The sequence below is a fragment of the Macaca thibetana genome, chromosome 11, assembly GCF_024542745.1.
Source record: "Macaca thibetana thibetana isolate TM-01 chromosome 11, ASM2454274v1, whole genome shotgun sequence".
Classification (NCBI taxonomy): Eukaryota; Metazoa; Chordata; class Mammalia; order Primates; family Cercopithecidae; genus Macaca; species Macaca thibetana.
In genome coordinates, this window is record NC_065588.1 from 104,770,158 (window position 1) to 104,793,092 (window position 22,935).

Here is a 22,935-nt window from a genome sequence, read left to right on the forward strand (position 1 = left end):
GAGGTGGTTGAACATGTGTAAGTATAAATATGACTTTTAGAAAACAAACAAAAAAAATCGTAGGATTATGATTTTCCCTTCCAAGCAAACCACCTCGTACATGACACTCAAGAAAAAATGTGAAACTATCCAAAATGTGGAAAGAGAATGTAAAGCAACTTGCACTGTAATATTGGAAGAAGGGAGCAAAGAGCTCTGTAATGGGGAAGAAAGGTAAAACATTTTTGTTTGTATTGTACAAGAGAACTAAACAGACCAGAAATGACTTCTCTTATGATGACTCTGATAAGGTCAAGCCAATTTTCTTTGTCAGTCAAGATGGGAAACAATAAAAAAATCTCTCTAAAGCTCCTGGCAAAAGAGGTGGCCTTAGTGAGCATTCTGACCAGATCACCAGATCAAATGGCTGGTGTGCAAGGGGGGAGTTGAGTGTGGGCGTCAATGCTGCTGGTGAAATGTTTTTTGAATTCCAAGAGTTTAAGTCAGAGAAGACACGGCCACATCAAATATGCAAAACCAGTGAAACTCATTTCTCCTGGAAACCTGCAGTCTTTGGCATCTGATACTGGGCAGGAGTCCATTGAAGACAACCTGGCAGATACATTGCTCTAACGCATCAGGGGAACAAAAGCTGAGTAGAGCTCAGAGTGGTAAAGGTTTATAAAACCATCGTCCTCTTTAAAGGGAAGGTTGTGTCAAATGTGCCTCTTTACTATTTAAACCAAAAACCAAGAGTCCCAAATAAACCAAAAACAATTTTTTTTTTTTTTTTTTTTTTTAGACCGGGTCTTGCTCTATCGCCCAGGCTGGAGTGCAGTGGCACAAACTCACTGAGGCCTTGACCTCCTGGGCTCAAGCAAATCCTCCCACCTCAGCCTCTGGAGTAACTGGGACCACAGGTACATACTACCACACCTGGCTAATTTTTTTAATGTTTTGTAGAGACAGGGTCTCACTAGATTGTCCATACTGCTCTTGAACTCCCAGGCTTAAGTGATGCTCCCACCTTGGCCTCCCAAAGTGTTGGGATTAGAGGATGAACCACCACTCCTGGCCCAAAAACATTTTTAAAGACCGATTTAATGAAAATTCTGTGGTTAGTATAGCGAATAAAAAGACTGACTTGGCTTTGACTTCCAGCTGTACTACTAAAACCCATGAGTGTGAGACAACCTCAGCAAGCCTTAAGTTCTTCATCCATAAAACGGGGATAAAAGCAACACCTACCACATAGGATTGTTATGAAAAGTAAGAGGTAGCAAGTAGCATATTTAGCACAGTGCCTGCCATATAATAAATGCTCAAGAAACACTTCATAAATCGGAGACATTCCAAACAACTGTGTTTATAGTATGTGGAACTTTTAGATGACAACAAATGTGTTTTGAAATACTGGATGTAATCATAAACTCGAATTCAGTCTATTTTGAACCACATTTTGATTAGTTTGGTTTAAACCACAATTTTCAATTATCTGTAACAGCTTTCCTTCATTATTCTAACTAAAACAAACAAACAAAAACTCCCATAGAAAGTTTTGGTTTGTTTGTTTTTGTTTGTTTGAGACAGTTTCACTCTGTTGCCCAGGCTGGAGTACAGTGGCACCATCTCGGCTCACTGCAACCTCCACCTTCCGGGTTCAAGGGATTCTCCTGCCTCAGCCTCCCAGGTAGCTGGGATTACAGGCACCCACCACCACACACAGCTAATTTTTGTATTTTTACTAGAGATTAATATAAAAAGGGGGCTTATAAAAATTCTTTTACTTTTATTTTGAAAGACATAAGCATCAATTCTTTAATTGTGAGACCAGAACAGCAAGTTTTTAAAAGTCCGTATAAACACAGTGTTATACAAATGTTTGGTATGACCCTACATGTGATGATGTAATGCTAATTATTCTGTTGGTTGAAATGGCTAGTGGTCACTGAGTCTCAGAGGGTACATTTGTTGACTAGCATGAGAAAAAAGCCTGTCCCTTAGGAAGCCCAGCATTTAGAATATGAATTTTTTAAAAATCAGAAGTAGTACAGAGAGGTAGAAATTAAATCATAGCTGAACTTCCTAAATCAAGCTAACCTATCGCCCCACTGTAGGACCTTTGGTTTCTCTATTTTAGGACCAGTGGGGCCCCAAATACAGTTCTGATTCTGGTTCTTCCACTCATAGGGTAGGAAAACTGCCCCCTTTTCCATCCCCGAGCCAGGCTCTCCCCTACTTGCCCACCAGGGAACACTGACCATGGCCTCAGTTTGAAGATTAAAAATGTAGCTGGGATTACAGGCACCCACCACCACACCCAGCACATCTCACTTTTTATCATCATCTGAATGCCTGGTGATACCAGAGCAATACAGCTACAAGACATTCTATGAAGCCCAGCACGTTTCACTATTTCAGTAGGTGTGCAATACACCCCAGCTATGCCACTTAATTGCTGCACTTCAGTTATCTGGGCAGGAAATGAGGTACTAATTCCACAGTACACACAAGGATAGAAAGACATGGGCTTCATAGAATGTCTTGTAGCTGTATTGCTCTGGTATCACCAGGCATTCAAATGATGATAAAAAGTGAGATGTGCTGGGTGTGGTGGTGGGTGCCTGTAATCCCAGCTACTTGGAAGGCTAAGGCAGGAGAATTGCTTGAACCAGGGAGGTGAAGGTTGCAGTGAGCCGAGATCACAACACTGCACTTCTGCCTGGGCAACAGAGCAAGACTCTGTCTCAAAAAAAAAAAAAAGTGAGATTTTTTATTAATGAAGAAACTCGGTTTTAGTGAGTATCCTTAGAAAGTGCCATCTGACGGCAATGGGTACAATTCTACTACTTTCTTGCTCAGAATGGTCAGATATTTTTAAGATCTGAAGTATATGCTAGCCTAAGTACAAATAATTGTCACACAGTTACACCAACCTAGAATACTTGACAATCTCGATTCTTTACCTGGCAATCTCACATTTGTTAACATCAAGTCCCCTCTTGGGCATGTAACCCATCCCTCTCTGAGGCTCCTTGCTGCTGAATGTGTTGAGGTAGTGGACGTACGGGGATTCATCCGTGATCTCAAAATAGCGAATACTGCTGTCACCCTGTAAGAAACCAGAGACAAGTCTGTGTCTGATTGTTAACTGAAACCTCTGGATTACGTGGGTGTCTCTTTCCTCTATAAACCCAGCATTAGTTGGGACCCCACTTCAGTAGCTGACCTTTTCTTCCTCATAAAGAGGCTTGCCCAAAGCATATGACAGTTTCTTTTCCTCACAAAGTAACCCCTCACTTATCAAATGCTAGCATGCCTTTTAAGTGGTCTCTTTGGCCTCCTACAAAAGGCTTTAATTTTACTCCCCTGAGCCTCGGCACCAGGCCAGGGTTAGGGCAAAAACGTTAATGCCTCTGCCAAACAGCTACATTGCAATTCAACTTCGAAAAACAAACAAACAAACAAAGACTAAGAGAATTGCTGAGAATGCAATTATTGATTTAAGTATAACGCAATGCTGTTCACAGACCTAAGGGCACCAATACCAGGCACTGAGTTGATGATAAAAAGTGAGATTTTTCTAATGAAGAAACTCAGTTTTAGTGAGTATCCTCAGAATGTGCCATCTCATAGCAATGTGTACAATTCTACTACTTTCTTGCTTAGAAGAGTCAGATATCTTTAAGTGCTGAAGCATATGTTAGTCTAAGTACAAATAATTGTCACACAGTTACACCAACCTGAACAATGATGGCAATCTTGTCTGGCAGAGAGGAGATATACATATATGTAAGAAAGAAGAAGACAAAAATAGCTAGGTGGTATCATGCCTCAACAGTGCTCCCAGTTCTCATGATTTCCATTTGTCTCAATGATTGAGATATCTAAAGCAATGGAAAAGAAGCTAAACCCTTACTAGTCATTTCTGCATACCCAAAAGAATTTTCCATCTAATGTTACTAATATCTGAGTAACTGCTCATTTTGTTTGTTTTAATTCAGTCAAGGGCAACAATGGCAAGGTAAATGTACTTAACACCTGTTAACATCTGCAGTAAAATGGCTTTCAAGGAAACAGACAAGATCTCTGTTTCTAAAACAATGACCTATAAAAATGTAAAGCAGGTCTGCAGCATGCTCAATCAACTATGAAAAGCAAACATTACCAGCTTTACCACCCAGCGAAGGGCTAGGGCTATCTAACAGGTCTAGGGACTACCACAACAGCTCTACTGTTATTAAATTATTTCAACTACAAAAAGTTCTAAGGGAAATTGAGCCTACAAAAAAAGGTGGGGGGAATTATAAGGTTCCCACTTAAAAAATGAAATCATAAAGCTACCCACAGTGTAGGCATGCTGAGCTCATAAGGCAGGAGGAAGGTTTTTGGAGTTCAGTGTGGAGTCTCCCTATAACTGTTATCACCCCTGAGCTTTAGTCAGGCCTCGTATCTTCAAGCCCAGGGCCCTGGCACTGAACCCCCAGAAACAAGAACCCTCTGGAGAGTCTTTGAGGCCCTCAAAAGTTTGCATCCACAAAGCACCATTCTCCTTCCAAGTCTATGGTGTGTGGTACTAATATACACATGCTCATCTAGGGTTATCCAACAAATTTCAGCATTCGATGTGGCCAACTGGTTGCCCATCCCTGACACAAGTACAGATAAATCTAAAATCACCAATCAGGTAGCACTGCTAGGTGAAAATGAAACACCAGTGTGTCTTCTTTTTTTCACAAGAGCGCCCTGATTGGAGCATTTTCCCCAACACTCCAGCCCAACCCCTGCTTCAGTCAAAAGTATGGAACATGGCGTGTTATCACTGCACAACTGGCAAGCTGCACACAGTCCAGTCTCAAGACCTAAAAAATACCAAATTATCTGTCCTTAGCTTATAACATACACACACAAATTAGAAAAAGTAAACAGATACAACACATTGCCCCTCCTCTAAATCTCTGAAGGATAAATGTTTCCACTTATAGGATTTACCACCAAACATCAAAATTACTGTTTACCTTTCCACATAAGTAAATGATGCTGGTGTCAGGGTCATAGAAAGGCAGCAACACCCCATTGCTAGTGTCCATCTCATGAAGAGCAATTGGTTCCTGCATATTTTTCTGGGGGGAAGATAATAATACATATATGTGTGTGTATACATTTTTTTAAAAATAAATTTTTATGACCTTATTAGACATTCTTCTATCCTAATCAAGCGAGCCATTTTCCTAGAATAATAGAAGTTTGAACTATGCACATACAATACTCATACATGGAAACAGCAACAGGGATGCTAAATGAGATCCAATTCACTAAAAATTTCACTGACTGGACAACATAATGCACGCATACATCAATGTGATTTCTTTTTTTTTTTTTTTTTTTTTCTTTTTTTTTGAGACGGAGTCTTGCTCTGTCGCCCAGGCTGGAGCGCAGTAACCAGATCTCGGCTCACTGCAAGCTCCGCCTCCCGGGTTCCCGCCATTCTCCTGCCTCAGCCTCCCGAGTAGTTGGGACTACAGGCGCCCGCCACCTCGCCCGGCTAGTTTTTTGTATTTTTTAGTAGAGACGGGGTTTCACCGTGTTAGCCAGGATGGTCTCGATCTCCTGACCTCGTGATCCACCCGTCTCGGCCTCCCAAAGTGCTGGGATTACAGGCTTGAGCCACCGCGCCCGGCCCATCAATGTGATTTCATGACAATGATGAGAGCGCCCTTCTCCTTTGTTACTGTTTTCTTTTTCTTTTTTTAAGACTGAGTCTCCCTCTGTTGCCCAGGCTGGAGTGCAGTAGTGCTATCTCGGCTCACTGCAACCTCCGCCTCCCAGGTTCCAGCGATTTTCCTGCCTCAGCCTCATGAGAGCTAGGATTACAGGCACATGCCACCACCCCTGGCTAATTTTTGTATTTTTAGCAGACACAGAGTTTCACCATGTTGGCCAGGCTGGTCTCCAACTCCTGGCCTCAAGTGATCCAGCTGCCTCAGCCTCCCGAAGTGATGGTATTACAGGGATGAGCCACTGTGCCCACCCTATTTTATTTTTTAAAAGTACTTTTTAAATTATAAAATATGTGTGCTTTTAAAAAGTTGAAAGATATAAAATAGAACATAAAAATCATTCCATATTCCAAAATCCTACAGCCCAGTGGGTGGCAGAAGCTATTATCATTTTGATCTATTTCCTTTCCACACATGTACACACTGAGATTGAGCTGATTCTATGTATGTTGTATTTTTCCCCACTTAAGCTAATTATGAACATTTTCCCAAGCATGACTATTTTGATTTAAACAACTGATCATATTATTTATGAAATATGAACTTATTTCCCAAATCCAAAACACTAGATTCTTCATACGTTCTTTTTAAAAAATATAGTCAACAGCCTCTTCAGGATTATCAAAAGTATGTCTTTGAAATACATTTACCAGTAAGTCTCCAATGAGGATAAGAACTTCACATCCAATTTAAGATGAGCAGGCGTTTAGAAAACTACACTAAGAATCCCATAATCTACTTACTCACCGGAAGACCTGCTCAGAACAGACAGAAAACTCAAGTGAAAGCAAGCAGAAAAGCTGGGGAGGGCGTACCGGATTCCAGAGAGCCAGCTGCCGCTCACTCATGCGGCTGAACCCAGTGGTGAAGACATTGCCATCGGCCAGGAAGATGGCTCTCATGGGTCTTGCTCCTTCATGTGCTTTCTCCTTCTCCTGGAGAGCAAAAAGGCACATGCCACACATTAAACTGCAAGAAGACAAGGTGAGTGGGGAAACTCAGGCATAGATCCAACCTCACCCACTGCCATTCATGTTCACCTGGGTGTAGGAGGGAAGTCAGTGTTAACCATCCCCCTTCCCCAGATGAGGAAACAAAGAGATACTATGTGATCTGGCCAAGGCCGCTCCGTGAGGCAGCAAGAGTGCCAGGATTTGACTCAGAAGCCTCACTCTCTCCACCATAACCCGCTGCCAACCCAAGTCTATGCACTGCGAAAATCCAACACATGAAAGGACCCTGACGAATGTTTGTTTCTCAAGGATAATAACATAAGATTAGGTACGCCCTACCATTTCTACCAATATCATAGGGCAGAAAGAAGCCTTATCTAGTTAACTCCTTCCTTGACTTGGTAGTTTAATAAATGCACTAGGACAACCCTTGGAAGATGTCGGGTGGAGAAAACACTTTACAAAGGGCTGGGCAAGTCCCCAGGGCTCAGTAAGCACCAGCTACTATCATCGCCCAACTCTTGAAAAGAAATGCTGCCAAAGAATAACCACATCCCAAGAAGGGCCTCAGAGTGTGGCAAGTGAGGCCTTCTCAGACTCACTACGTGTAGTTTCAACACTGACTGAAGACCCGAATGTCCATCTTTTGTCAGGGTATGTGATTTTGTTGGGGTCCAGTTTGGTTGGCAGAAACTAAGACATTAAGCTGATGAGAGAACCTGTTGCTTTTCACCGGGCTCCTTTTTTTTTTTTTTTTTTTTTTTTTTTTTTTTTGGTATTTTTAGTAGAGACAGCGTTTCACCATGTTGGCCAGGCTAGTCTCTCTCAAACTCCTGACCTCAAATGATCCACTCAACTTGGCCTCCCAAAGTGCTGGGATTACAGGCGTGAGTCACCATGCCCGGCCACCTGCTGCATCTTTAACAGTTGTGTTTGGAAAAGGGTGAGGAACTGATTCATCAATATTCAATACTAAGCTGCAAAATCAGGAATGCAGCCAATTGGTTTAATTGATCAAGACTTATAAACTCGGCCGGGCGCGGTGGCTCAAGCCTGTAATCCCAGCACTTTGGGAGGCCGAGACGGGCGGATCACGAGGTCAGGAGATCGAGACCATCCTGGTTGACACGGTGAAACCCTGTCTCTAATAAAAAAATACAAAAAAAAAAAAACTAGCCGGGCGAGGTGGCGGGCGCCTGTAGTCCCAGCTACTCGGGAGGCTGAGGCAGGAGAATGGCGTGAACCCGGGAGGCGGAGCTTGCAGTGAGCCGAGATCACGCCACTGCACTCTAGCCTGGGCGGCAGAGCGAGACTCTGTCTCCAAAAAAAAAAAAAAAAAAAAGACTTATAAACTCTTAAGGACTCTAGTGAACTGATACAAACTATTTCTTTGTGAAAAAAGGCTACAAAGTGAGAGACTTGAGTAAAAGCTGGAAAATTTACAACTCTGGAGAGAAGCACAACTGGGGAGACAGAAGCCTTTATAAGCCTTTTCTTATTCACAGTTAGTGTCTACACACAACAGGGTCCCACTGACCAGTACTGCTGCCTGCCTTAAATAGCAAAGAGCTCACACTCACTCAAGTGCCCCGACTACTGAGTTTTCATACTAGGAATACTCACAGCAACTATCTCTTGTTTCCTGGGATCAATGACTCTCACTTTCTTGTCTTTGGAAGCTGTGCAGATCAGACTGCCATTCCGGTTCCAGCTCACATTGTAAATCATATCTGAATGCATATCGTCCAAGTTTATAAGGGCTTCCCCTGTTCCTACATTCCAGATGATAATGGCATTATCACAGCCTAAAACAGGCAAAACCATCAGAGATTAGAAGATTAGAAACACCTATACAACACACTCAGAAAACTACAGATACAGTGAGAATATATGTGTGTATATGTAGAGAAAGAGAGAGAGAAAAGATGCGGCTGATTGTCAGAGACCCTACTAGAGGCCCTACTTACTAAGAGAGTTAAAAACTGAAGTGACAAAGAAAGAGTTTGTATAAAACAAATAAAGGGGCCGGGCGCGGTGGCTCAAGCCTGTAATCCCAGCACTTTGGGAGGCCGAGACGGGCAGATCACGACGTCAGGAGTTCGAGACCATCCTGGCTAACACGGTGAAACCCCGTCTCTACTAAAAAATACAAAAAACTAGCCGGGCGAGGTGGTGGGCGCCTGTAGTCCCAGCTACTCAGGAGGCTGAGGCAGGAGAATGGCGTAAAAACCCAGGAGGCGGAGCTTGCAATGAGCTGAGATCCAGCCACTGCACTCCAGCCTGGGCGACACAGCGAGACTCCGTCTCAAAAAAAAAACAAAAAACAAATAAAGGTGTTAAAGTAAAAACACAACTTGTTAAGTTTGCAACTTGTTAAGTTTGGGTTCATATGAAACAATCAACCAAACAAAAACAAAGAAAAAACCAAAACAGAACCCTATTTTCTTTAAAGAGTTAACTGGGCTGGTAGACCCAAGTGACTTCAAGTTTCCTTTTCTAGTAAAACAAGCATCAGGGCGAATATAGCTTATTTCTCTGCCAAATAAACTAAAAATAAAAGGTTTAAATAACTGTTTAGGGCACTCAATAAAAACTCTGGGTGGCAGGTTATTCAAATCAGTGAGGCTCTAAGACACAGCTTTGGGATATTAAAGTATGGTGCAACAGTGGAAGGGAAAAAGCCAAGAGTAAGGCCTGTTTGCTCACAACAGAGCTGTACCTTTAAATGAAGAGAAAAATAGACCAAGACTGCTCTGATCATGGTGAGAAGCCCAAACTGTAATCAAGTAGCTACATGGATTCAGAAACGGATTCTGAAAGAGGCCCATGATGTCAACTCAGTCACCACTTCAGCTCACCAACTCTTTCCTTCCTTCAAGGGTCTGCCTCACGCCTCCAGGTCCCTTTAAAAAGAGGCAGCATGTGTTGCTTGCTGGCCGGGCGCGGTGGCTCATGCCTGTAATCCCAGCACTTTGGGAGGCCGAGGTGGGCAGATCATGAGGTCAGATGGAGACCATCCTGGCTAACACGGTGAAACCCTGTCTCTACTAAAAATACCAAAAATTAGCCAGATGTGGTGGTGCGCGCCTGTAGTCCCAGCTACTTGGGAGGCTGAGGCAGGAGAATGGCGTGAACCCGGGAGGCGGAGCTTGCAGTGAGCCGAGTCCGCGCCACTGCACTCTAGCCTGGGTGATAGAGCCAGACTCCATCTCAAAAAAAAAAAAAAAAAAAAAAAAAAAAAAAAAAAGAGGCAGCATGTGTTGCTCCTAGGATGTTAGTTCAAGGATGAAGCAAAATACGGGAAGGACATCCTAGAGGTGGATTCTTGCCAATAAAGCAATTTTGAAATCATTTAGAAAAAATAGCCACTAATATCCAGGATACTTAAGTTACCTAAGGGTTAGAAGTAGGAAACTGGCCGGTCGCGGTGGCTCAAGCCTGTAATTCCAGCACTTTGGGAAGCAGAGGCAGGCGGATCGCCTGAGGTCAGGAGTTGCAGACCTGCCTGACCAACATGGAGAAACCCCGTCTCTACTAAAAATACAAAATTAGCCAGGTGCGGTGGCACATGCCTGTAGTCCCAGCTACTTGGGAGGCTGAGACAGGAGAATCACTTGAACCCTGGAGGCGGAGGTTGCGGTGAGCCGAGATCACGCCATTGCACTCCAGCCATTGCACTCCAGCCTGGGCAACAAGAGCGAAACTCCATCTCAAAAAACAAACAAACAAAAAAAGTTGAAGCTACGCTCTGGGATGGACAATTGAACCTTCTTCTGTCTTATTCCTCATAGGCAAACACATAGGCAAACAGGTAACTTCAGCCCCGGCAGCTGGATCACATAGTCTAAAAATATGCAGAACATGACAATCACCCATTCTCCTTCACATGTAAAAGGGAGAATGCAGACCAGTCTGTTGCTGCTGCCCTATGTTGAGTCTTGATGAGAAAGGTAGTAGGAAATTTTCCATGACGGAATTCCAGCTCCGGAATTTTTTTCCTCTCCTTAATCAGACTGAGGTTCTGAATAGAACATCAAAAATCATTCCCAAGTATAGTCAATGGTGACTATAAAAAACATGGCATCTTTTTTGAAAAGTGGGCCTTAGTTTCAATAGGTACTTGGCATTATAATTTTTTATTTAACTCACTGTGAATCATAAACATTCTGTATTCCCAGTTAAAAACTGAACTGCGCCCCCCTCCTTTTTACTGGTGAGGGGAAAGACCTTTAAAAATTCTATCTCTAACATTAGTATCACTTTTTAAATAAACCACTTTTATTTATTTTTATTTTTTTTTTATTTATTTTTTTGAGACGGAGTCTCGTTACGTCGCCTAGGCTGGAGTGCAGTGGTGCGATCTCGGCTCACTGCAAACTCCGCCTCCCAGGTTCATGCCATTCTCCCGCCTCAGCCTCCTGAGTAGCTGGGACTACAGGCGCCTGCCACCACGCCCGGCTATTTTTTTTGTATTTTTAGTAGAGACACGGTTTCAGCGTGTTAGCCAGGATGGTCTCGATCTCCTGACCTCGTGATCCACCCGCCTGGGCCTCCCAAAGTGCTGGGATTACAGGCATGAGCCACCGTGCCTGGCAACCACTTTTATTAAGGTATAACTTGCATACAATACAATGCACCTATCTTAAGCATATATTTGGCAAGTTTCAACAAATGTATATACTCATGTAGCCACTACTATGATCAAGATATAGAATATTTCCATCATCCCACAAAGTTCCCTCATGCTCTCTGTATTGCTTCCATACAAGAAAATGAAATCTCCAATTTTAGATAAAGGAAAAGATTTCTGTACAACACCAATATCCAGAAATAGGGGACTAATCAAGTAAAATGAGGTATATCCAGAAAATGGATTAGTATGAAGTCATTAAAAATAGAAGAGTGTTCAATGGCACTTGAAAAGGGTCACAGTGTACCACCAAGTACAGAAAGCAGCCCATGTGTAAAGTGTATGAATCCATCTCTGTGTGTAAAATAATTTATGTATGTGCACAGAAATACCTTTCAGAAAGAAACATCAAAAAAGTAATAATGATCTTCCCTCTGAGTAGTGGGATGAAAAGTGATTTTTTTTTTCCTTTTGTGTATACTATAGAGAACATATACTAATATATACTAGTTGTATAGCAGGGGAAAATGAGTTTTTTTTAAAAACAAAGGAGCGTATTTGCCTAATGGGGTCTCCCAAAGCCAGCAGCAACACCACAGACAGAACCCAGGGTTTCTGGCTCCCAACCAAGTATACCTTCTACATATCAGAAATAAACAAAACTATGGTTCATGGAGGACCCTGGCAGGAACCATGAAACCTGCTGAAATTATAGCAGGAAATACATAGCTTTCCTCAGGTTGTCAAAGTGGCCCTGAAAGACACGCACATGCACACACACACACAAGTATGTGTGTGGGCTGGGGGAGCAGTGCACCTCACCCAATCCTCTTCACCATGGTTTCCTAATAATCTGCTTTAAAACCATAGAGCACACAACCAAAACACATTTGCTTCCCCCCACTCAGAGAGCCACAAGAGTGGAAGACAAGGGGAGGACCGCTGAGCTCAGCTCTCACCTGCACTAAGAAGCACATTGCGGGCTGTCGGATGCCAAGCCACGATGCCGACTCTCTTTGAGTGGCCTTCCAAAATCACCACAGGTTCAGTCAGGGAAAGCGTGAGTCCATTTTCTGGGATCTGCCATACCTGTTGGAGAAGGAAGAAAGATGATCCACATGAAAGCTACTGCCTTTCATTAACACATTTACAGTAACCATCCACTTTAAAGATTTGCTCTATATAAACAGAACATACAGTGATATGTGGATGAAAGGCAGAATGTTGTGAAATGACTGTGCTAGGCTGTTTCTGTTTGTTTGTTTTTTTTTTTTTTGAGACTGAGTCTCACTCTGTCACCCAGGCTGGAGTGCCGTGGCCGGATCTCGGCTCACTGCAAGGTCTGCCTCCCGGGTTTACGCCATTCTCCTGCCTCAGCCTCCCGAGTAGCTGGGACTACAGGCGCCCGCTACATCGCCCGGCTAGTTTTTTTGTATTTTTTAGTAGAGACGGGGTTTCACCGTGTTAGCCAGGATGGTCTCGATCTCCTGACCTCGTGATCCGCCCGCCTGAGCCTCCCAAAGTGCTGGGATTACAGGCTTGAGCCACCGCGCCCGGCCTGTTTTTTTTTTTTTTTTTTGAGACGGAGTCTCACACTGTTGAACGAGTTGGAGTGCAGTGGCGCGATCTCGGCTCACTGCAACCTCCGTCTCCCAGGTTGAAGCAATTCTCCTGCCTCAGCCTCCCAAGTATCAGCTGTTTTTAAAATGTAATATGTTACCGGAGATCAGGATACCAACAAGGACTGCAAACATTACCTCTCAGCTTTTATTTAATATTATTTGGGATTTTATTCTAAATTCCTTGTGAAGTTCAAAACTCTCCAGTTAGAAGCATGCAAAAAATTGAAAGAAAAATACAAAATGATTGAAACACTCAAGAAAAGGATTGGGATGAAGACACTTAGCTAAGTCTGTGGTTCTTGATGGGATGATGATGTAATTTTTAAAACATATTTTCTTTTCTTCTTTTTTTTTTTTTTTTTTTTTTTTTTTGAGACGGAGTATCACTCTGTCGCCCAGGCTGGAGTACACTGGCGCGTTCTCGGCTCACTGCAAGCTCCACCTGCCAGATTCACGCCATTCTCCTGCCTCAGCCTCCCAAGTAGCTGGGACCACAGGTGTCTGCCAACACGCCCGGCTAATTTTTTGTATTTTTAGTAGAGACGGGGTTTCACCGTGTTGGCCAGGATTGTCTCAATCTCCTGACCTCATGATATGCCCATCTTAGTCTCCCAAAGGTGCTGGGATTACAGGCGTGAGCCACCGCGCCCGGCCTTAAAACATATTTTCTATAATTTTACACTTGGAAAATAAAAATACACTTAATATTTTTATAACATGTATTATAGAAAAGATTACAAAAGAAAAAAATAAATTAGACCTCATCAAAATTAAAAGCTTTTGTGCTTCAAAGGACACTATCAAGAAAGTGAAAAAACAATCCACAGAATGGGAGAAAATAACTTGCAAATCATACATTTGATAAGAGACCTATAGCAAGAATATATAAAGAACTCTCAGAATTCAATCAAAGGACAAATAATCCAATTTAAAAACAGGCCAGTCATCTAAATAGACATTTAAGGAAGACATATAAATGGCGAAAAAGCACATGAAAAGATGTTTGGCATTATTAGTTATTACAGAAATGCAAATCAAAACCACAAGCTCTCTTTTCATGCCCATTAGAAACAAAAAGATAACAAGTGTTTATAAGCATGTGAAAAAATCAGAGCCTGCGTACATGGCTGGTGAGAATGTAAAATGGTACAGCCACCATTTGGTGGCAGACTTTGGAAAACAGCTTGGCAGTTCCTCAAATGATTAAACAGAGTTATCATATGACCCAGTAATTCCACTCCTAGGGATATACCCAAGAGTATGGAAACTATGTGTCCATGCAAAAACTTGTATAAGAATGTTCATGGAAGCATTATTTGTAACAGCCCAAAGGTGGAAACAACCCAAATATCCATCTATTGATAAATGGCTAAACAAAATGTGACATATTCATACACTGGAATATTATTTGGCCATAAAAAAGAATGAAGTATTGATACATGCTACAACATGAGCAAACTCTAAAAACATTGTGCAAAGTGAAAGCAGCCAGACATAGAAGACCGCATATTGCAGGATTCCACGTATGTGAAATGTCCAGCAGAGGCAAATCCATGAAGACAGAAAGTAGAATAGTGGTTGCTTAGTGTTGGGGAGTGTGGAGGGAGACAGGTAGAGGGGTGATAGCTAAAGGATTTGGGTTTCTATTTGAGGTGATGAAAATTTTCTATAATTGCCTGTGGTGATGGTTGTGAATATTCTAAAAATCAGTGAATTGTACATTTTAAATGAGTGAATTATATGTGAATTATATCTCAATAAAACTTGTGACTTAAAAAAAAAATCCTCTTTACTGGTGAAGACGTGCAGAAGACTCACCATATCTTAACTGAGGACATGCCTGGGCACAGGGGGAGAAAGGGACAGGGAAAGTATGAGTGGAAGGAATGAAAGACTTTACGTTTAACAATGGAAGAGAAAGGTTTCAAAGGGTTAAGAAACAAACAACCTCTAAGAAAAGGGCTGAGTTACAGGTAAGCTGAGTAGCATCAAGAACCCTACAGAAGACCAGATATTAAATAGTATTTAAGCTTATGAAAAAGCTAACGTTTAAAATCATTATCTTCTACATGAAGATTAAAACAAGTAAATTTACCATCAGAAAATTATTTTGAGGAACTAGCTCATGAAAAATTTAAGAACTTGTCAGTGAAAAATCATGTTCAACACTAGAACACGTGAGAAACAGAATTTTCCTTTGTGGGAACTTTAAAGAAGGGACAAACAATTGTCTGTTTTCAATTGCTTAGTGGAAGGCAGAGATCTAGACTGGATGAGTGTTTAGGGTTCAGCTCAGTTCAACTGTCCTGCAAAAAAATGAGAAAAGTTTGCCATTCTGAAGAGTGGGAAAAGGTCATGAGTTGAGTGATTTGTTCATTTTTACAGCTCAATTCTGCCCAGGCTAAATATAACCCCTTATGCAAATCATGGCAAAAATAAACCTGCATTTTGAGGGCCCAAGTTTAGAACATCACCTAATTTCCCCAAAGCCCCACCATCATTCAGCAAATTTTAAGCAAGGCAGATGTGAACAAGCATAGAAGGAAAAGGATCCTCTGCGGAACAGACCTTGACCCAGGCCTCTTTCCCCTGTGGAGAATGTGGGCATCTGCTCTCCTCCAGCACTGCATGTCAGCTTTCATCCTGATATGCACTATTTTTGTTCAAGAATTTATGATTAGTGAAACAACTCCACATTGAACTTGACTATTTGAATATAAAGCAGGACTGACATTTTGAACAGAACACACAGAAAACAGTGACTATTAATTTGATCAAAGCATGAAGTCAACAGAAAAACAATTATGAAATGGGACTTTAGTGACTCAACAGGAAATGCATTTTGCAAGATGCACTGTGACCCCACTTAGAACTGACAGAGTGGTAATACCACCTTCGATCTCCAGATGGCACCCCAACCATGGCCTGCTGGGTTTCCTTGCAAGGACTGAAAATGCTTCTGTGTCTAACTCTGAGCACAGCCAGTGCGTTCTCCAAATCACTAATGAGATGTGGAGTGATGGGAGGCTTTGGTTATAATCAGCATTTCCAACCTTAAAATATGAGGGCAGAAGCAGAGCTCATAATGGGGACTCAACCTTTTCCTTTCTCTAGCTCCTCCCCATCATCTTTTCCTGGATTAAAAGAAAATTTTAATGATGAAGCAAAACATTTATTAATTTTTAAAATAAGGAAACTTTGTGTGTTCCTTCTTTACCTCACCTCCAGCTGGTTTAATGGTTCCCTCGGCTAGGTTTATGCACATAAGACAAGCACTTAACCCATTTTACTACCTTGGTTAACTCTTTCTTGTAACACGTTTAATGAGTTACAATAAATTTTCTTGTAACCCATCTAGTACTGGGTAACTAAATACAGGCCCTGCTCTTGAGAAGTTGATGGTCTAACAGAAAGCAGAGACTTCTATCAGACTGAAAATCAAAGACAACAAATCCAAGTGGTGTGATACAGAGGGTTAGAGAGTGAGCACCGGAGTCAGGCAGAGTCTGGTTCAAATCCTGCCTGGGCTACTTACTGTGATGATCCTGGCAAACATCACTGCATAGAGAAAACATTAGTACCTATGCCTGAGAAGTGTGCTAAGAGATTTAAGGAATTAACCCTCAGCACAGAGCCAGACACACACATAGTGCCTCCAGAATGCAGAGACAGTACACAGCAGGGCTGAGATGATGGGCTCTGGCCAGACTGATGTGACTGAATTCCTGATTCAGTCACATATCAGTGGTGTGACCTTGGGGACATTCACCTAACCTTTCCAGGACTTAATATTGAACCTGCCCTCTGTGAGGCGATTTGAAGACTAACATGGTGACATGAAACTGACACATTTAGAAGAATGCCTGGCGTAAGGCAGACACTGGGTGTTAGTTGTTATTATTGCCTGTATATTCACTAGGAGCCACACAGTGCAACCAGTGCTGCGCTGGCATAAGCCAACCGCACTACTATGAAATAAGCTTCCTGCGAAGCAAGCTTGGTTCACCAAGGAGGGCTCCCTGAGGAGGTGACCTCTAAGGATGAACAAGACTTAGGTGAAAGTAGAGAAGAAAATAAGGAGAAATTGAATATCCAGTCTCAAAATAAAAAACACAGATGTGTAGAACAATTTTCTAAAAAGTGCATGCAGCATTTAAACAATGCCGTAAAGAAGCTGGCTCAGGAGCTGCTAGGGAAAAAGCATCAGAGTGAAAAAGCTAATAATACTGTAAGCACAAGGACTGCAATGTGAGAAGAAAGTTGAGTGAAAAAGTCTCTGATATGAAATGAGAAGACAACTGAATTCTTGCATCCACTGGTAAAGAGGGGATGGTGTTCTCTACAGTGGACTGTGGAAAGAGCTGGGGGCTTGGGGGCGGTCTGCAGGTCTTTCCACACCAGCATACATGTGCTCTGGCTGGCGCCCACAGGCCCTGCTCACAGGACTGTCATTATGTGGCTCTCTGCCCTCTTCAGGGTTGTCTGCTACTTCGGGTGACGGCTTGCAGGTTTGGACTGATGTTCCTGCAGCTCAGGGACAACAACAAACAGAAGCACCACTTGGTACATGTTTGGCCCTTTTGTATGTAATATGGGATGCTGGTCTGGGTGTCAGAAGACACAGGCTCCTGTCAGAGCTGGGACACTAATTGGTCATGTTAGCATTAAGGAGGGATTTCACTTCCGGGAGCCTGAATTTCCTTGATACTGGGGACAGCTGTGCTTACTCAGGGGTTACTAGAAGGGTTAAATGAGCTCAAACATTTTGCATGCCCCAAAACACTACCCTAATAGGAAATACTGCAATGAGGGAGAAGAGCATGGGGCTTTCTTTGGAGCTAGACAGATCTGGGTCTGGCTGGGCCTTTTATCAGCTGTGTGACCCTTGACAAAACTGTCACTCTCTGAGCCTGTTTCCTAAGTTGTAAAATAGGCCATGCTCATGGCTTACTGTGCTGATACGATAACTAAATATAATCATGCACATAAAGGCTTAGAATAGCGCATGGCAAAATAAAAAAAAAAGGAGCCTACCATATTTTCATGATGACTTTTCTTGCTGTTAATATGACCACTATGACCTCATATATATTTCTAGGTCTGAACATCAGAATTTCTTAGAAGGAGTCTTGTCTTCAAATTAATTCAGCACTGTACCCAATTAATTAATACTAACTAATTTACACCCAAGATATCATATGTGTGAAAGCTCTGGTTTATACCTAGGCCAATTACCACAGTAACGACAGATCTGATCTCTGAGAAGGCTTAGCTTTTCTTTGTTCTATGGCTACAGACTGGTATTGTAATACCAACCAGCTTTCTCAAACCTGTATGCAGTGAGTGCAGAGGAAAACAGACATAAAACACCCAGAGTAGGCATCTCAGCACAGCAAAGAGTACAAGTTATCCCTACTCCCTCTCTTTTATTTTATTTTCTTAATTTAAATAATGCTGTGTGTTCCTAACATTTTCTATTTGGACAACACATTACTATGACAATGTTTTGTTTTGTTTTGAAAGGACAAAAATGAAATCAGAGGAGCTGCTGGGGCTCAGGTCTGTTGTCCTGGTGCATAAGGAGGCGAGGCTAGGCGTTCGAGGCCAGGCTGCACAACATAGAAACCTCTCATCTGTATAACCAAAAAAATGAAATCAGTTCCAAGGGCTCCTACATGAATAAGTGAATCCATCAGTAAAATCCTATTGTGGTTCTAGAAAAAAACAACTTTAAGCACATGTTCAGAACTACTGTATCATGGGCATCCTTTTCACACGTGAAAGCCTGGATATGGAAAAAGAACAACTCAAGAGAACAATCCCAACAAGAAAAAAGGAAAACTAAAACACTTGGGTTTCTTTCATGTACTAATTTTAAAGTACAATTAATTAATAGTTTTATTTTTCAAATACTGCTTTCCAGACACTGTTTCCCTATTTTAATCACCCATCATGAACTTGCTACTGTGCTAGGGCTAGAGTTACAGCCGTAAAAAGGGTTAGCCCCCAAAAGACCTTATTTTTCTAATGCTAAGGAAACCAATTCCAAAGGGGAAATGAAGAAAAGACATGAGACAGGAAAAAGCTTAAAGATGTGGTTAGCAGCTGCAGAGCAGCACAGCGTCCCACAGACGCCCACAAAGGCCTGCATGTAGGGCATCAGGGCATTCCCAAATGAACCATGACGTGCAGAGCGGCACCGAGTTCGGGAAAACTAAGAACCGAGTGTTGGGTTCCGATCTGCCAGGGTTATAATATCCTCTGGCAAATGGCCCAGATGCAATCTGTACAAAATGGAATTAAGACAAAGCCCTCCCTGCTGAATGCCTGAGAGGAACCAAAACATCAACTTCCATTTTTATTTCAGGGTAAAAACTATATTAGAAAGCATTAAAGCTCTTTCAGAATTTGTCTAGCAGGTTTTCCAGTCTTTGTCAAATGCCTTCCCACCCGCCAAAAACAAACTATATTAGGAAAATTTACAATGGAAGCAAAAATGGATTAGATAGGGTATTTATTTTTGTTTATTTCTGCAGAAGAATAAATTGATTTGAGAGAAGGGGGGAAGCGTCCTTTAAACTTAAAAATTTGGACTATTACATAGCTGGAGACAATTAAGACTATCATTTTGCAAGATCTTTCCATCTCCCAGACTCTGGAAGGAACAATTATGCAACCCCATTGTCCGAATTAGCCATTTTTTACATTTGTGTTTGATTATTACCCTGCAGATAAGGAACAATGTTGAATCAACATCATTCACTAAACTTAACTTGGCTGCTCTTTGTATTATTTAAAGCACTATTATTTTCTTGGAGCTAAAATTTCCCCAAGTAAAATACTTAGGTAGCCACAATCTTAAAACTCTCTTTGAGAAGATCCTTCTGAAGAAAAGAACTCACAGAGCCAAAACTTTGCAAAAGGTAGGAGTGAAGTGTAGTTTCCAGGAGTAGGATTTACACAACTGCTGTGTGATAGTATAAAACGCTATTTCACAAAGTAGTACATGAAAGGTAAACTGTGTCAATATAATTTACTTTTAGGATGCAAGAAGCCCCGCCTAAACAATGGGGGGATGTATCTTAAGATTGGTATTCCCTCTCCTAAAACTGCAAAGTGGCTGTCACTAAATCAATGCCCACAAAATTAGCAAACCAACACTTCAATGCTTAGGACTTCATGGATTTATATACCATAAGTAATCCCAAAAGCAGTTTTTTAAATATTACTTTTATTCTTTTATAGTTCATTTGATAAACTGGTTCCATGTATTTTTCTACAAAATATCTATTAAAGGTACTCTTGCTGCTAGGAATCCACTATAGGTATACATCAAAATCCCCATTACAAAAAATAACAGCCCATTATACATTTACAACTTCCTTTTGACTCTCTTGATAGGCATAATTATTATTATCATACCTCCATATTATATGTAAGGCAATCGGGGCTGAGAGTATTTAAGCGAAGCAACCTGCAAATGCTCAGAGCTCCTACTCTCAGGCTCTCCTTGGTATCCTTCTTCTTCTAAAACTAAGCATTGTTATACTGTCTACTATTTGTAGCTCATGAGCTACTACCAATAGCCTAGGCTTGAGAAACTACACAGAGCTTTTCTGTTAAAAAAAAAAAAAAAAAAAAAGGGCGGGGGTGGACGGCGGGTGTTGTCTGAAACCATTTGATCTATAGTACAGTGTTCTTTTACCTTCAGAAGAGCAAGGTGGAAAATAAGGTATTAAGAAGCAGGTAGGCTAAGAGAAGATCAAATATTTCTTTAAACTTTCATTTCAACTGCTAAGCTATACAAGCTTCAATTACTCCAATAATAACATGATATGGGGGATATTAAGTGATTAAAGGGTGATTTAAATATTAGTTCTACACTTAAAGACTTTTTTAAATTAGAAAGATTTATCCCAAAGCATTATTTAATTTACAAAATGTGCACTCCAGCAATGCCAGTAAAAGGGCAACATTGAGGATTCTGGGAGATGGCAGAATCTCAGTGGCAGCATTGTTTGGGGGGTTTTCCAAAGTCCCTCCATAAAAATACAAAGCTAGCAGAAAACAAAATAAAACAAAAATCCAGGGACAACATTTACACAAACTAGGTGATATCCCCAAAATTCAAGTGGGTGGGAGCAAACACCAACAACCACACGACCTGCATGTGATCGGCCTCGGGTTTGTGTGGGAGGGGACAGCAAGGGGACACCTGACAGACCCAAGGGCAGCAGGCCGGTGTGAGATCAGCAGTAGAAACTGGGAAGGATTTTGCTTTTCCCAACAGAAGCTGGGCATAGGAGTACTGAATTTAAAAGGTCTGAAGACGCAGGCACAATCTAGACCCCAGCACTCTCAAAATCACCCAGAGAGGGCTCCCTTCCAGATGGGCCCACAAAGCAGACACTCCAGGAAATGAAAGCGAATTTCAGCAGGATAGAAATAAGAGGGATAAAAGCATAAGAGAGGCTACATAAAAGCCAGGCCAGGAAATCTCAGAAAGCAAGGCACCATGTTTCTGAACACTATCTGAAGATGTCAGAGAGGGAGCTCTGTGAAATTAGAGCAGCTCTCTGAACCAAGCCACCATCTAAAAAGCTTGGGAAAATTAAATCCACATAAAAATAAGCAAGAAAAAAAAAATCAAGGTTGAATTCCAAAATTACTGTCAGAACAAAAGAGAATAAGACACAGAATAACATCCCTTTAGACAATATAAAGATGCTAAAAAGACATGCTCAAAAGAGATAAAAACTACATTATAGTAATTCAAAATAAGAAAATAATATATAAAACATTATAAATCAGAACTTGAAAAACTCAAAAAATAAAGTGACAGAAATCAAGAAAAAAATTAGAAATAAATGAAGACAAACCAAGAAAGAACACAAGAGCAAATAAACACAACAAATAATGCCCCCAAAAGAAATAAAAGGAAAAGAGCAAAATAATAATAATAATAAAATCTAAAAAAGAAAAAACAAAAAAAAAGGTTTGGGGCCTAGCATGGTGGCTCACACCTGTAATCCCAACACTTTGGAAGGCCAAGCTGGGAGGAATGCTTGAGGCCACAAGTTAGAGGCCAGCCTGGACAACATTGTGAGAAACCTCGTCTCTACAAAAAAAATAGAAAATCAGCTGGACATGGTGGTAAATGCCTGTGGTTGCAGCTACTCAGCAGGTTGAAGTGGGAGGACTGCTTGAGCCCAGGAGGTCAAGGCATGATCCTGCCACTGTACTCCAGCCTGGGTGACAGAGCAAGACCTTGTCTCGAAAAAAGAAAGAAAAGGAGGGAAGGGAAGGGGAGGGAAGAAAAAGAAAAGAGGTTTGAAGAGAAACTGACAACTACTAAAGAGAAGTAAAGAAGACAAAGCATATGGATAACAAGAGCTATATTTGAAGAAGAAAAATCTTACGAACATTTAGGCAAAAAGAGCATATGATTTACAAGGGAAAGGAAATTAGATTATAATCTGACTTTGACAGCAATACCTATGCCAAAAGAAAATGGAATAAGGTATTTAGATACTCAAGGAAAAACTGTGAGTCAATAATTTTATTTATTTATTTAGAAACAGGATCGGTCTCACTCTGTTAACCAGGCTGTAGTGCAGTGGCACGATCACGGCTCAATGCAGCCTTGATCTTCCAAGGCCCAAGAGGTCCTCCCACCTGACTCCCAAGTAGCTGGGACCACAGGGACTCACCACCACACCCAGCTAATTTTTTATTTTTTGTAGAGACGGGGTTTCACCATGTTGCCCAGGCTGGTCTTGAACTCCTGGGCTCAAAAAGTCCACTTGCCTCGGCCTCCCAAACTGCTGGAATTACAGGTGTGAGGCACTGTCCCTGCCCAATAATTTTATATTCAGAAAAACTCACTTTCAAGTAAAAAGATCACAGATAAGTTATTATCAGTATACAAGAATTCAGAGAATATTGTTCCCATGACCCCTTCTTAAGGAATC

General features: G+C 41.6%; 3 protein-coding genes and 1 non-coding gene across 7 annotated transcripts in view; 1 reads left to right on the plus strand and 3 right to left on the minus strand.

Annotated features, from left to right (window-relative positions):
• SART3 (spliceosome associated factor 3, U4/U6 recycling protein) overlaps positions 1-22,935 on the minus strand; it is a 382,087-nt gene that overhangs the window by 133,221 nt on the left and 225,931 nt on the right. The window lies entirely within an intron of this gene.
• The window catches only part of SELPLG (selectin P ligand), a 304,877-nt gene that overhangs the window by 28,246 nt on the left and 253,696 nt on the right, over positions 1-22,935 (minus strand). The window lies entirely within an intron of this gene.
• Positions 1-22,935, minus strand: part of CORO1C (coronin 1C) — an 88,625-nt gene that overhangs the window by 4,281 nt on the left and 61,409 nt on the right. For all 3 annotated transcript variants that reach the window (XM_050749788.1, XM_050749787.1, XM_050749789.1), the window contains exons 4-8: positions 12,302-12,431; positions 8,336-8,517; positions 6,575-6,694; positions 4,998-5,102; positions 2,946-3,091 (exon numbers count right to left, since the gene is read on the minus strand). In XM_050749788.1, the coding sequence (XP_050605745.1) occupies positions 2,946-3,091; positions 4,998-5,102; positions 6,575-6,694; positions 8,336-8,517; positions 12,302-12,431 (683 nt within the window). The remainder of the gene's footprint in view (positions 1-2,945; positions 3,092-4,997; positions 5,103-6,574; positions 6,695-8,335; positions 8,518-12,301; positions 12,432-22,935) is intronic.
• Positions 19,350-19,410, plus strand: LOC126931878 (U7 small nuclear RNA). The gene has a single exon (XR_007717987.1). It is a non-coding gene; the product is annotated as a U7 small nuclear RNA (small nuclear RNA).